This window comes from Micrasema longulum, unplaced genomic scaffold (genome assembly GCF_059751315.1).
Source record: "Micrasema longulum isolate JH-2025_06_02 unplaced genomic scaffold, ASM5975131v1 h1tg001709l, whole genome shotgun sequence".
Classification (NCBI taxonomy): domain Eukaryota; kingdom Metazoa; phylum Arthropoda; class Insecta; order Trichoptera; family Brachycentridae; genus Micrasema; species Micrasema longulum.
This window is the reverse complement of record NW_028278887.1, coordinates 47,194-62,573: the sequence shown is the minus strand read 5'-3', so window position 1 is coordinate 62,573 and position 15,380 is coordinate 47,194. Positions and strand designations below refer to the sequence as shown.

General features: G+C 31.7%; 1 protein-coding gene across 1 annotated transcript; it reads left to right on the top strand.

Annotated features, from left to right (window-relative positions):
- The first annotated feature begins 6,142 nt into the window (after window positions 1–6,142).
- LOC148274266 (uncharacterized) lies at window positions 6,143–6,574 on the top strand. Its single transcript, XM_088237367.1, has one exon. The coding sequence runs from the start codon at window positions 6,143–6,145 to the stop codon at window positions 6,572–6,574; it is 432 nt and encodes a 143-aa protein (XP_088093493.1).
- The last annotated feature ends 8,806 nt before the right edge of the window (window positions 6,575–15,380 follow it).

Here is a 15,380-nt window from a genome sequence, read left to right as displayed (position 1 = left end):
TCTGATTATATTAATCAATAAAACAAAAAAAACCTGTCTCTCTCGAAAAGATTTAAGCAATGCTATTAGATTGGAACACTTTAAAATTTCCTTTTCGACTTTTCTTTTTTTATTTAATGGGGCAGCTTGTTAAATTTTATATTTTATTTAATAACTGTAATAAAACATTGAATTAAAGTGATTAATTTTTTAATAGTCGTTTTCACAACAAAAAACATAACAATCGACGTCTTATATGTGCATAATATTTTTTTTCAAAAATCGTACAAAATATAATAATTTGTCAGCTACAGGTTTTAAAAACGTTTTGTTTTAACAAAAAAACTCTTTGTTGTATAGAAAACATCTGTAAGTAAATAACTAGGAAAATAACTATTTAGAAAAACAAATTATTATAATACTTTGGAAAGATCAAATACCTACTCAACTTCTGTTTATTTATTTGTTTGTGTAGATCAAGTGAAAATATCTTAATACCAATATTAATTTGCTCATTTCATACAAGACTCCTACCGAATCTTTGTGAACCGAAATTCATTGGACAATTATCAATTTGACCTCATAAACCACGCTCTCAAAACTTCATTACATTATTACAAACCGAGTTGTGGTACCCGAATATTAATTTGGGTATTACGACTATATTGTTGATTAATATGTTTATTGCAGGAATACAATTTTAATTCCTTACCTTACTGTAGAATTACATAAAAGTTTGAATAAATGCAGAATCTTATGCATTAAAAAAAAGGGAAATTAAATAAAAAACATGATCAAAATAAAACCAAATTTTTAAAATCTATTTTAAGATAATTATTTTGCAAATAATAATAGCATTTTTTAATTAATTTAGTTCTCGATTAATTTAACAGATAGATGCCTTTTTTGCCCACGATAGAAAATAATTCACCAAGAATATATATGAGATACATAATATATTTGTGTTATCAAAAACATTTTTCACTTTGTGGTATGACATTTTACACTTATATAATTATAATATTGTACAAACCACTTTAATTTAGAGTTATACTTCGACCGGTTTCGAGGTTACTACCTCATCGTCAGGAATTAAACTTACTTATAAATACTTGCGTTGCTATTTCTTTCATTTTTCTGTCTCTTTCATACATTATTTTATAATAAAAATAGCAACGCGAGTAATTATAAGTTAGTTTAATTCCTGATGATGTGGTAGTAACCTCGAAACCGGTCGAAATATAACTCTAAATTAAATTGGTTTGACAAATGTATAAATACATAAAGATAAATAAAAGTTTACTTTTTTTTTAATAAACAGGAAAACAATCGTGATACGGAGAATAATTCAAAGCGAATTTAAATTTGACAATATTTTCATTATTTTTGTTTCAATTTCTTTTGCTTACTTTAAAAACAACAACAACAACAAACCATCACGCCGTTTCCCCGTAGGGGTAGGCAGAGAGGATAGAACGCCATAACACTCTATCTTGGCATACAGACCTCGCTTCCTCTACATTTATACATCTTCTTATGCACGCACGCCGATTATTCCTACTTTTGACATGTCCATCTTCAATTATTTGATGGACTTGATCGTGCCATGTCTTTCTCGGTCTTCCTCGTTTTCTGCATCCATCAACATTTGCATCGTAGATCCTTTAAGCCATTCTTTCGCTGTCCATTCGCTCTACATGTCCAAACCAACGCAGCACCCCTTTCTTGATTCTGTCAATAATGCATGTCTCAGATTTACACACTTCACGGATCTCGACATTTGTGCACCTATCATACATCGTTTTACCACACATTCGCCTGAGGGATCGCATTTGACAACATTCAACCTATTTTCATCATTATTTTTCCAATTCCATACTTGGCTCCCATACATAAGAGTTGGAACTAGAACTCCGTTGTGAACTGCTAGTTTAGCCTCCTGCGATAAACATTTGTTTGCCAAAGTAGATTTTAGTGCACCGTTTACCCTGTTCCCGGCACTTACCCTCCTTTCAATATCTCTCTCGGCCTTTCCGTCCCTAGTAAACATACTTCCCAGGTACACAAATTCTTCTACCTGATTCAGAATATCTCCGTTCACGCTGATCTCACATTTAGTTATATTTTCATCCCTTTCAAAAACCATCACTTTCGATTTATCAACATTCATAAGCAAATCGCTTTTCTCGCATACATCGTAGACTTTTGTTACCAAGAATTAAAGGTCTTCTTTGCTGCTAGCAAGAAGCTCGGCATCATCCGCATACAGAAGACAGTTAACAGTTAAACCACTCATTTTTGCTCCCATTCTTAAATCTTTCAGTTCTTTCATACAGTTATCGATGTATATGTTGAACAACCATGGTGACATTACTTTGATTTTAAAAAATCGGTAAAATATTTCGTCATCCAAAAGCAAAGTGGAAAAAGTAATAAAAAATGAATAACAAAACAATTTCTTAGCGTCTATCCAAACTTCAATGAAATCTTTTTGGCATTTAAGGCTCATAATTTATAAAGTGTTTACGAAACTAAAAATAAAGCAAACATCGTAGTAAAATAGAGTGGAATATTAGTTTATATAATGGTCTATCAGTATGAATATGAACAACAAGTATTCTACGGAACTCTTTACTTGAATTTATTTGTAGGTTACAAATTATAATATAGTAGAAAAGTATTTTTTTAGTAGCACAGGAGAACTTCTTTGCAATCTGAATCATGAAGATTGGTTTGCAGCAAAGTCCTGCATATCTCTTTTTATTCTACCATCCCAGGTGATCCTGCTTCCAACGTACACAAACTCTTTTACGTTCTTAAGAATTACTCCAAACATCACTACATTTATTTGCTGCTCATTACGGTCCATAGTCAAGACTTTTTGTTACGAGACATGAATTTTGTTTATTTTCATATTGTATTTATTATTAAATACATTTTCTATGGGTGTCAGAACTTCAGTGAGTTCTTTTTATTTTTAGCAATCAGAGCGAAGTCATCGCCAAACCTTATCATGTCTGTCTTTTGCCGTATATTTTAACAATTTCTTTATGGCCCGTTTTTTATTTATCGCACACTGTATTTATCCATTAAAGCGTAATGGTGACAGCGAGCGCCTCTGTCTTAATTTGGCTTCTTTTTTGTCATTTCCATATGCAATTATAGCAACTTCATTTTTACTAGACATTTTTATTTGACTAGAGAACTAGATACCCAATAACAAGTGTCACACAATCACACAATATTTAACTTTAGGAAAAAAAACGTCTGATTATTATTTGAACTAAACGTCTTATCTCATAGATAATAGGGAAATACGAATACCGATAAAAATAAATGAAATAGATTTGGAAAAATTTATAGCATTTTCAAAATCTAAATGGATCTTGTAGAGAAATGTTTTCATACATAACTTACTATAATAAATTATTAAGAATGTCTCTTTAGCATTGACACTCATTGTGATGATAAGATTCATGACGATGTTCTACAAAAATTTAAACGGTTTCAAACAAAGTTCAAAAAAATATAAATCGTGACGTATTAGGGGCGTGGCCAATGCAATGACCGTTTTTGCCAGTATCAAAATTTTAAATAAAACGAAAATGTTATTCCTTACTTTTAATTATTGAAAAATTAAAAACAATATTTCGTAGACCCTTTTAACTTTAAAAAAAAAAAATAAACGCGATGTTTCCCTTTGATTAAATATTTTTCCTTACCTTACTTCCTCACTAATACACTTCATTAAAATGTTAATAATTCGTTTTTAAAATACTTGTACAACATCAATAAAAATAATTCAATCATTCAAGTCCTATAATGTAAAAAACTGTTGATAAAATCAAATAACCAATAGAAAGACAAAATAAAGTTATCGTGAATTGGTGAAGCGTATTATCCTTCCCACCTCCAAGTAACTTTACCTTAGTTCGGTTCAACCAAGCGTCTCGTCTGTAGGTGCTTACGTCACTGATCTGCATCCACAAACATATTGGTATAATAATCGAGTGCACAAATGCAGTTTTGTACGATACTGCGGTTACAATTGTATTCGCAATCTGCGCATCTAATTATGCAATAATATTGTACCTTTATAATATAGATACATAACGTATATCTCTAGAACTCCGTACACGTAGTAACGGGCCCTATTACCGAGTTTTTTTTTGCTTATTTCACTGTTTTTGAAGGCCTTTTTTTTCAAGTCCTGACTAATTAGGAATTTTCTGTGTTTAAGCAGAACCTTTTTTGTTGTATTTGTTTTTTTTTATTTGATGTGTTTAGCATATAACAGTATTTATCGATATTATTCCTGGCCGATTACTTTTCTTTCCCATCCTTCCCTTGAACCATCCTTTTGGTACCTACCTTACATCAAGATAGAAGAAATTCAATATTGGAAGATCTGGATTTGGAACAAAACAAACTACATTTTGACATTACATTAGATTGCCTAAATTTTCTTGGATTCGTCGCGCATCGTTGTAAAAGTTATTGTAAATCGTTACACAATTCATAATAAATTTCATCATCCAGTGCTTAAAATTGAAAAACATCCTCATCGTGTCAAAAGTAGGTCCATATCATTGTTGCTTTCCTTTTTTCAAATATTTCCAACCTTTTACAAAACTGAATGAAATTCGTTTTTTTTTTGCTTCAGTCCGCTTTTCGTTAACAGGATGATATTAATTATAATTATAGTTGGATCATTTATAAAGTGCCATTTTTGTGAAAATCACCTAAAGAGTACTTTACACTAAATAAATATCGCAGCACGTCTTTCAGAAACAGAGCGCGTGAACAATAAAAAATCTAGCTTCTATTTACATTGTGTTTTAATTTCGCAATAAAGTTTAGTGTTTGAATGCCATTAAAATAAATTTAAAAAAAACTTTTTTTTAAAAACAAGAGTTAGATGATAACAAATCTTGAACCTACTGAGCGAATGGACAGTTAAAATTCCAGAACCCATTTAAAAAATGTAGGTATTTGATAGTTGATCAAATTTACATATTGAAGATAGATTACTAATCGTCTTGCAGCTACAAAGCGCATAGACGAGTGAAATTCTAGTAACTAAAAATTATATTAACAAATTCACCAACAATAAACACTGAGCAGTGTAGATAATTTGTCAAGTGTTCCTTAAAAGTAAACACGAAAAAACTAAATAATTCGAACTCTGTTTTACCACCTTTGTTAACAAAATAATAATGTGTATCCGAAGGGCAGCTTATTTGAATTAATTTATACAATTGAAATCAAAGCTAATGAATTCCAATTAAAAGTCAATAGTCACGGTAATAAAAACTAAAAACTAAGTGAAGCTAAGTAAATTTACAAACAGTATCCAAAAGTCTTGGATTTTCTCCACCGAGAGTTATTTAAACATAAACTTGTTACACAATACACAATGTGTAAAGTGGCCACTTAATCCAGCCAATGACAGTTCATTAGCCCCGTAAATGCCAAAACTTCCATATTCCCTTCTCAAAATATTTTCCCTCTCTGTTGCAACAAATTTAACTCAACAAGTTAACACCAAAAATTGTCTTGGTGCGGTTGTTGTATTTACTAGTAATATTCCGTTTTTTTATGTATCTTTATCTCATTTTGATACTCAAGTAAAATATTTTAGTTAATAAAAAAGAAGCGTAAATTATTAAGTATAAAAAATAGCACATATCGAGATATAACACACAAATATTATGTCAAGTAGGAACCATTCACTGGGTATTAAAATGTCTATATTTTATCCATCTACTCAACATATGTTATTTGCACTGTAACTGACAGACGTCTTCATGTCAAAGTCCAACGTGTTCAAAACTAGGAGCTCAATACCGTAAAATGCCTCTGAAAGGGGCATTTCTACTTTGAGTTACCCTAAAGTTAATGCTCGTTGCGCATAATGTTTTAATATTTTGATGGGTTTATTTTTTAAAAAAAACTGGTCAGTAAGAACCGCCTTGAGGCTGTTTTACAGTTAGCGAATAAGTTGATTCGACTATTTAATTATATGAAAAAAGGGTTCAAAAGACTAGTACCAAAAGCGTTAGGCTTACATAAATGCAACAAAAGTTTAAGATATTCTGCATTTGAAGCATCAATAAGCTTTATAAGGCAAGCTCGCAGATTACGAAAAGCCCTAGGAGGTGGCATGCGTCAGGTGGGAGTTATAGCAGCTCCAGCTATTGTAGCGCTTGATGAAATTGTACCAGCTTTAATTGGTGATCACAGGCGAGCTAAATTCATTGCAGAAGCTATCAATGCCTTGAAGTTGCCAACATTCTCCGTCGATACTAAGAATGTCCAGACTAATATAATCCTAATTAATATCGACCCGGCGACCGATGTCACCAGTGAGAAGGTTGCGGAAAGGTTGAAGACAGTTACCCAAGCGGAGTTAGATCAGGGTTGCATCACAGCCGAAGGGCAAGGCATTACTGTACAGCTTCTATATAGAGACAGCAAGACAATGAGGATCGTCACATATTTCCAGATATCAGACGAAGACGTCAGTTATGCCATCAAAAAAATTGGCTTTGTGTTCAAAGAACTACACGGGAATAAGGGATTCTTCGGATTTTAGGAATGGGGAAAATTAATTAAGAGAATATTAAAGAGTGAATTTGATTAAAAAATATTTTAAACACAGTGGTCTTGAACAATGCATTCAAAATGCTGAATAAGATGACACAAATCAAATCAAATCAATGCTTTTCCGTTTGAACCATCCAGTTAGGGTAAAAATTTAATGATGACGATAAGCAAAACCACATTTAAAGTTTTTCATATGTCTTTGATACTATATTGAGACTATATTTTGACGAATATTTTGAGACATTATAACACAATGCGTCACATAAAACAATATTCGATACATCCATGTTGTGCACCGTTAAATAATTGGTCCTTAACTGAAATTAATTCTAGGACTGCATCGAAATTATATTGGTTGATTAGCTGCAGAGGGGAAAATAGTTAACTGTTCAGGTCCTCAACAACAGCTGGTCCACTACCAACCGCATAGCCTACATACAAGAAAAAAATTGCTCAGTCTCAACCAAAAAGGTATTTTAAGGAGTTTTCTGTAATCTGGGAGCCTTGGCAACTTTATGATGAAAAAAAGTTTACATCATTGTTATGAGGAAAAGAAGGAAGTAAATTTTTCACTAAATAAGATTCAATTGATTGGACATGATCGATTCGCCGAAATATTTACAAAATGTTTAAAGGCCTTGACATTTATATCGAAAGACTCCAGATCTGTTTATCTAATACGACCTATAAATGTCCCACATTTGGTATCGAGAAGCTTTATTTGATATTCATGTAGATAATGAAAGGTACAAGACCACAGAATGTTTTTATAAAATTGATAAAGATATCTGCAGCAGTATAAAAAGGAATCATAGTATTAAAAACAAACATTTTTTAATTTCATATACAACGATTTAATTTTTAAAAAAGTAAAAATATGGATGTTCAAACATAGGCAAAATGGTGAATGTTACACAGTGTGTAAACTGGCCACTTAAACCAGCCAATGACAGGTCATAAGCCCTGTAAATGCCTTGACTTCCATATTCCCTTATTTAAGGTTTTCTCCATCCCTGTTGTAATTTGTTTTAAAAAAAGTAGTCCAGCGTTTATGAATTACCCAAGAAAATTTTAAGCGCTGGTGGATTGAGAGGAAAAAAGGGTTATCCTGCCTGAATCAGATGATTCTTATTGGGATTGCCAAGCATCAGGAAGAAGTTTTAAGGCATTTTTATTGTATCCGATCGAGGTCTACAACGAGAATCCTTAATTGCAAAGCGTCCTGGAAAGTTCAACACTCGACCGTTACTAAAGTAAGATACGAAACAAATACGAGACGATACGAGAAGATACGAGACAATAATATCTGACCGCAAAACGACCGCAGTCTTTTGTCCAGGATACTATCACACATACCTTAGTCACTTGATCTGGTACCTAGTGACTACCACTCTTTTCCCAAACTCAAAAAATCTCTTAGGGGCTACGATAATCCGAATTCTTTTTATTTTAAAAACATCCGTCGTATTTTTGTGCTTGATTATTTAATAAAATCTATCTGGCATTGTTTTTAATGATTTGCTTGGAGAGATACATACTTGTATATTGCGGAAACGGAATCATTACCTTCCTATAATCATTTCCCTTCGGCAATGCACTAATTGGATGTCATTCAAACTTGTGTTGCAGTAAGCGTAAATTAATCCATAATGAATATTGCGGTAACATAAACTAGCTGGAATACCTCAATCGTTTTGCTTGTCAAATAACCTACTTGATAAGCTCAAGTTAAAATTGATGAACAATGATATTATGGAATGGTTTCATGCGTATGTACTCGTATTTTGATTTCAATCATAATGTACTAATGAGAAAGCACGAAATTAAAGATCTTGGAATTGTTTTAGACTCAAAACTACTTTTTGAATCGCATATCAATAAAATTACGTCCAAAGCATTGTTTTTTTTTTTTTGAAAAAAAAATATTTGCGTTCTTAAGATTTACCCAAATATTTAATTTTGAGGGCCATTTTCAACGAGTTGTAAATAACTCACTATTAGAAAATGGAATCAAGTTGGGGTAGAGTGGGATTCGAACCACGGACCTTTGGTCCGTGAGTCCGAGACACTAGCCACGGGACCACAACCGAATGAGTTCGAATGAGTAAACACTTTAATAATCCAAAGGCCCTAATTTCATTATATTATACGTTTGTCAGAAGCCATTTAGAATACGCATTTTAGATATGGAATCCCCAGTATGCCATATATATAACAAGAATAGAAAATACTCAAAACAAATTTATAAAGTACCTTAAATACAAAACCAGTATTTCTTATTTATCAACTCTCACTGCCTCCACCTTCCATAGAATTACTTTTCTACAATACCGCAGAGTGTGTGCGGACCAGCTACTGCTTTACAAAATTATGACAGGAATAGTTGACTGTACAGAACTACTTAGTTTAATAACAATACATGTGCCAGACAGGATTTGTAGACGGTACCACCTGTTTCATGTACCAATAAGTAAAACATCGTATGTTAAAAATGTTTTTTTTCGTAGGACTTTTTCAGTGTACAATACAAAATTTAAAGATATAGATTACACAGACATCACTCTGTCAGATTTAAAATTTACACTTAAAATGCATTATGTAACTTAGTAGACATTATAATAATAAATATGTACATCTCCCTTCCCCTCCTTATCCTCTCTTCAAGCATCCTTGTCCAAATCCCGCCCAATTTACAATAACTTACTGTTTTTTTTTATAATTCTTTGATTATAGAAAAATATTTACGAGTACATGAAAATAACATTTTTATATATATGAACTTATTTATTTAATATGTAATATGTTTTATTTACTAATTTTGTATGCTTTGTGGAAATCTGTTATTAGTTTTGAGTTTATACACTACTTCTGTTTGTTTACTATAAATATGAATGTAGAACTGTTGATTTCCCAAATAAAATAAAATAAAAATAGAATACAACTATTATACTCTTATAAACAAGAAAAACTGTAATCACTAATTGTACGATAAACAAATGAATTGCGTTTTTATTCTGTGTAAAATCAATACGCCGGTCGGTTTCGGATCTCGACTGTTCCTTTGTCAATATTAAGTCGCAGTTTCAGCGCCAAACTATAGTACAAATAAATGAGAATTCACTAGCGATACAAAAAATCAAATAGCCGACAATTACCTGATCCTTGATAATGGGGGGAAGATAGAGATGTCATATTTTCACCTTGACGGTATAGTTGAAGATAAATTCTCTCTATCGATTACAAAGATATACTACCGACCCCCCACCTTCTAATTTTGGGTAGGTACATCGATATAAAACAAGGGGAAGCGTACGTCACGGTACACATATCTACGTTCTAAAATGACGTAGCTTCAGTATGACATCATATTTGAAGATAAAATTCTCCCAACTGACTACAAAGACATACTACCGACCTCCCCACCATCAAGTTTTGATGTAAGTACATTGGTTTATAAGGGGTCTAGAACCCCTCGATACGTTTATCTACGTATTAAAAGTCTCAAAAATGTTGTTCCACCGAACAAATTTTTCTTTAATTATGACTCATTTAAATGTTTAATCTTCTTGAGGTTGGCACTTTTTTTCTTAAAAGCCTTTTAAAAATATGAGAGAGAAATAAGTTAGTTTTGTAGTCGAATTAAGTTCCGACATAACTGTCACTTTAATATAACGATCGCCTAGATGTGGAAATAATGTCGCTAGGTTATCTCCTATTAACAAATAAGAGTATCTAGGCGTCAGACACAGATTATATGCGTCAGAAAGTTACCACTCTAAAAAAATAATTTAGTTTTTATATTTTTCCATCTGTTTTACTATATTTCCGAGTGTATGTATCTAGACGTTATAGGAGCCGGCTTTAAAGTCGATCGGTACAGATCGGTAAATACATACAGACGATCGTTAAGTGTACCGTTTAGGTGATTTCCAAAAGTCATGCAAAATTCATAGTCAAGCGAACATTTTTTGCTTGAATTGGGATTTATTGGAGTTTATAATCGCTTTAAAGTGAGCAATTTTTACTACAGAAGCCTATTTAAAATAAAAATGAGAACTATTTTTAATGTTTATGACGTAAGAAACCCGGAGTAATTGTTTGCGGTCATTTCATTGGCTTGTTTCGATCATATGATGTCGATATGACAAGTGGTTGAACATACCGAGGTAAGATACAGATAGTACGGAAGTTAAGTATACCGTCTCGATATATACAGATGAAGAAAGCATTCATAATCAAGGCACTAGGGGGAAATAACAATCGGACGTTATCTTCGACAGCCTATAAAGTCAAATCGATATTTATGTACGAAGACGTATTTTTAAAAAATATTTACAGTAAATTCGTTGGTAACCTATAAAATTGTACGCATATTCAATTTTTTATACAGAAAACTCAATTTTACTGTATAGATGAAACTGAAGATAAACATATGTGTTGTAGTATTGGAATGTTCCTTTAGGCATTTATGATATTGATGATTTGTTTATACATATGTACGTTTTAATACAAATACGTATTTGATATAATAACATATCATTATGATACAAGGTGCAGTACATAGATTGCATTGGACTGTACGTAGGTATTGACTGGCTACATACTCGTAATTACTCGAAATGCTTCAAATTATTGGTGTACTCATTTCTCTGAATATCTCCCTTCTTGTATTCCTAGGACGAGATTGGAGTGTCAAACTATCCGAAGCGGGCCAAACTGAACAAACAGACGACTCTGATTAATACCAGCACCGAGAACTAAGGAAGCAGAAGGACTATCCATTGCGAAGGGGAGATATAGCTAAGAACAAGAAAATGCCGACTTTGGATTTACACTTTGCCATGATTTTGTTGGAAAAAACTTACATACATGTTGAGTTTCTACGTCACAAAACGTAAGTAAATGACCAAAAGTAACTTGTAACATCGTAATACTAAAATTAAAAACAACTACAGCACCATAACATTATACTTACAAAGGAATATTTTTATTTATTTAAATGAACAAAGGAAATCAAAAGTGAAGTCAGGAGTACAACATATTTACGAAAAAAGCGAAAAGTTAAATTTAATAATTGAAAAAAACATCACCACACTTGTGTACTATATAATATAACTCTTACTTAATACTCTGACGTTATATTTAATAGCTAGCGGAACCGACAGACTTTGTCCTGCCCGAACGTTGGCTTGCCTGCTATTACCTTGGAAATATACTTTTAATTGATAAGTAGGTATCTAGGTGCTTATTTATGGTTGAATTCCAAAACATAAAATAATGCATTTTCACATATATAATTATTTTTGCAAATGTCTTACTCGGCTCTTCTTACCAACAGGGGTGCACTTAATTCATGAATGTGGTTTTTAAAAAAATATTTAATGTCAGTTAATATTATTCTAGTAGTAACAAAAATCCAGTTAAAAGAAATAAATAAAAATAAATTATAAATAATGTAAAAAAAGAATCTGATTGGGATCCACAAAAAGCGAATTTTTTTTGTAAACATTCAAAAACAAACTTTTTTAAACACAAAAAAATAACATCCTTCCTATTTTTTTGTAAATGCATTATCAACGAATGCAACCCTGATAGGTCGATGAAAAAAAGATTTATGCTTCTAACTTTTTTTTCACATAATTATTTGAAACCTTTACTACAATTTAATCTATTAACACGCACAGCGCAAAGATCTACATTTTGCGGAAAACTGCACGTGAATCGGTTAAGCCGTTTAAAACAAGTTCAGTGACATCACACGTACAGAGGAATTATATATATGAAGATAGAAAGTGGAAAACGATAATTTCCATATTATGTCGTTCTCTCATAATAATTAACCCATCATATCCTTTAAACGAGGTCGTACTCTACAAATCGTGTTTACTTGGTAAATACTAAATAACACGCTTTCATTTTTACCGTCACGAAGATTAATTTATAATCGCGATATCATGGAAACCATTTAATATTTTAGATGAAATTTGCATAAAGATTTGGAGATACCGGAGATATTTTTTTATAAAATGGCGTTGCATATTTAATTTAATGCTTTAAAACCTTTAAAATGTTTAAAAAAACACACAAACTAGCATGCCGCTTTCTAGTGAGGGTAAGCAGAGACGACATAACGCTACTTTAGTCTGGCGTTGCATACACAACTCGCCTACTCAACATTCTTCTCTTTCACGCAAAATAATTATTCCAAATTTCGACATGTTCATTTCAAGAATTTGTTAAATTTGGTAATGCCATATCTTTCTTAAAATTCGTCGTTTTTTGCATGCATCAACATTTGAATCGTAAATATTTGAAACAAAACACTGAAACAAAACACTCCTCCACTCCTCCACTCCATTTCCTCATCCCTTAACCTTCTTACGAGATCTTTTTTTTCTCTCATGTCTTATATAATATATTGTTTTTCTCTTTACTGTGTAACATGTTCTGTCATAATATTTGTGAAAAACTATAACTGGATGTATGTACTATTTTTTATTATTTTTTTCATATATTTTTCTTGTTGTTTTTCCTTAATAAATAAAAAAAATCATTAATGTTGACCTTTTGAACCTTTCGTTTTGTATTATAATAGGAGGTTATAAAAGAAAACATTATTTTTCCTGTTTAATTGAGAAAACATCGTTCTAGGTTTTGTTCCTTGGAACTGGCGGGAATCGAACCCATGACGCTATGCCAGTTTCACAGTTGGCTGTCTAACCAACTGCGACACGGCGCCTGTATAACATATTTACATTGCATTAGTTTGGAAATGCCCTAAAAAGTCAAAACGGTTGTCCAATTTTCGGTTTTTAATTATTCTAAATTAACAAAATTAGTGGACTCAATTCACTGTTTGATTTTAATATAAAAATTATCGTTATACGATATGAAAAGACAAAACATTTCTGAACGATTGATTTGAAACGAATTGTGTTAAAAGTAGTATTTATTATCATAATTGTTCTAATTTCAACTATTGGTGTATAAGGCACCGCATTAATCACATACCAATTTATCAGCAGGAAATATATATGCATAACTTTAGAATTTTAACATTATATAAATAATCATCTGGTTAGGTAAGCCTCCGACTAACACGGCTCAACCTGTTATTAGATAGAGTTTTTTTTGTTAATAATTATGAGGTGTTTTTTTACAAAAATTGCGCTATATAAATCAGCCAAATATTATTATTATTAAGTAGTTTTTTTCCAATACTGAAAGACCATTCTTACGGAAATTAAAACTACATTAATAAATAACTCACTAAATACTGATCATGATAATGATTTTTTTTTAATAAGAATTCATAATGTCATACAAACATGAACAATATAGTAATAAACATAATTATGACTTATGTATTAAAAAAGCTTATTAAATTGTACCGTATCTTGATGAATTATTTATTTTCCGCATATTTCTTAAATTTTTACAATTATTACATACATTCATAAACTGCGCAATGATATTATATAAAAAATAATTAAATATAATAGAAAAAGTACACGAAAATAAAAAAAATACCGTAGAAATTAAGGAAGAGTGTATTTTATAGTCCCTGGACTGGCACCTGAAGCGTAAGACTAATTATCTAACCTTCATGTAACAAAATATGATCAAGATACGCTGCGATTGGATTACCAATGCAGTGCTCTATGCACCATAAGGTGCGGAAAGGGAATGATGATGATGATGATGATGATGATACTTTAATCCAAAAATGTGTTAATGATTTTGATAAAATTATAAATAATGTTTTAAATAAAGGTTTTTGCTTTAGTTTTACTTTTTTATTATTTTGACCAACGAGCGCTTTTGCCTAAGTAGGTATCTTTAAGACCAGTAAATTGTTAACAACGTTTACAGCTTTTATACTATTTCCAACATATTTAAACAGGGGACAGAAAACATAAATATTTACAACTAGTTTGATAAACAATAATTTACTATTGAGTTTTATTTTGAAACATCATCAAAAACATCAATTTTACACAAATGTGTTGGTTAAAGTATCACGCGTCTTTTATAACCATAATAAATAACAATGAACTTCCATCAAGAATGTTCACATCAAACTTGAATGTTTTAGATAATCACAATTAAAGACAAATAAAAATGGCTTTAGAGCCATTCATTCATCTTAAATGCATTTTCAAAATACTTTATGCTTTAAGTGATGTCTCATCTCTGTTGTAATTTTTTAAAATGCAAGCTCCCAACCATGTCATCAGTGTATAGATTAGTCAGTTCGTCACACGACTTGGAATTCTTTGGGATAGATCTTTTGGCTTTTCGTAGAACTATTCGCCTCTAAAACAGCCTGAAATGAAGATGGATTTGCAAGGCTTAGCTCTTAGTTTTTTTGTCTTTTATTTTTGTGTATATATTGTATACTATTATTTTATTGCCCTTGTTTGTCTTTGTTACATAGTTTTATGTTATTTTTGTTCATTTTCTTAGATGTATGTTTTTTCATGTAACTGTTGTTATTGGCATAGACCGTATATTTAATAAATACATAAATCTGCGACACGCGGCACCGGTCCACTATTCCATCCACATGGAATGTCAGCAGCTTGCCCACCACATACCGCACACCGCATCTGAGGACGTAAGTCTCCTTGGCGGTGCCCACACACACAGAAAATATGCTCGTTGTCAAACGAGAAAAGCTGCCCGAAGGAGTTCTCTGAAATCTGGTAGCTTTATCATCTTTGAGCTGAAAGAAAGTAATCCAGAAGTACATAATATGTACTTCATTGGATTGAAAAGAGAGGGAAGCGAATTCT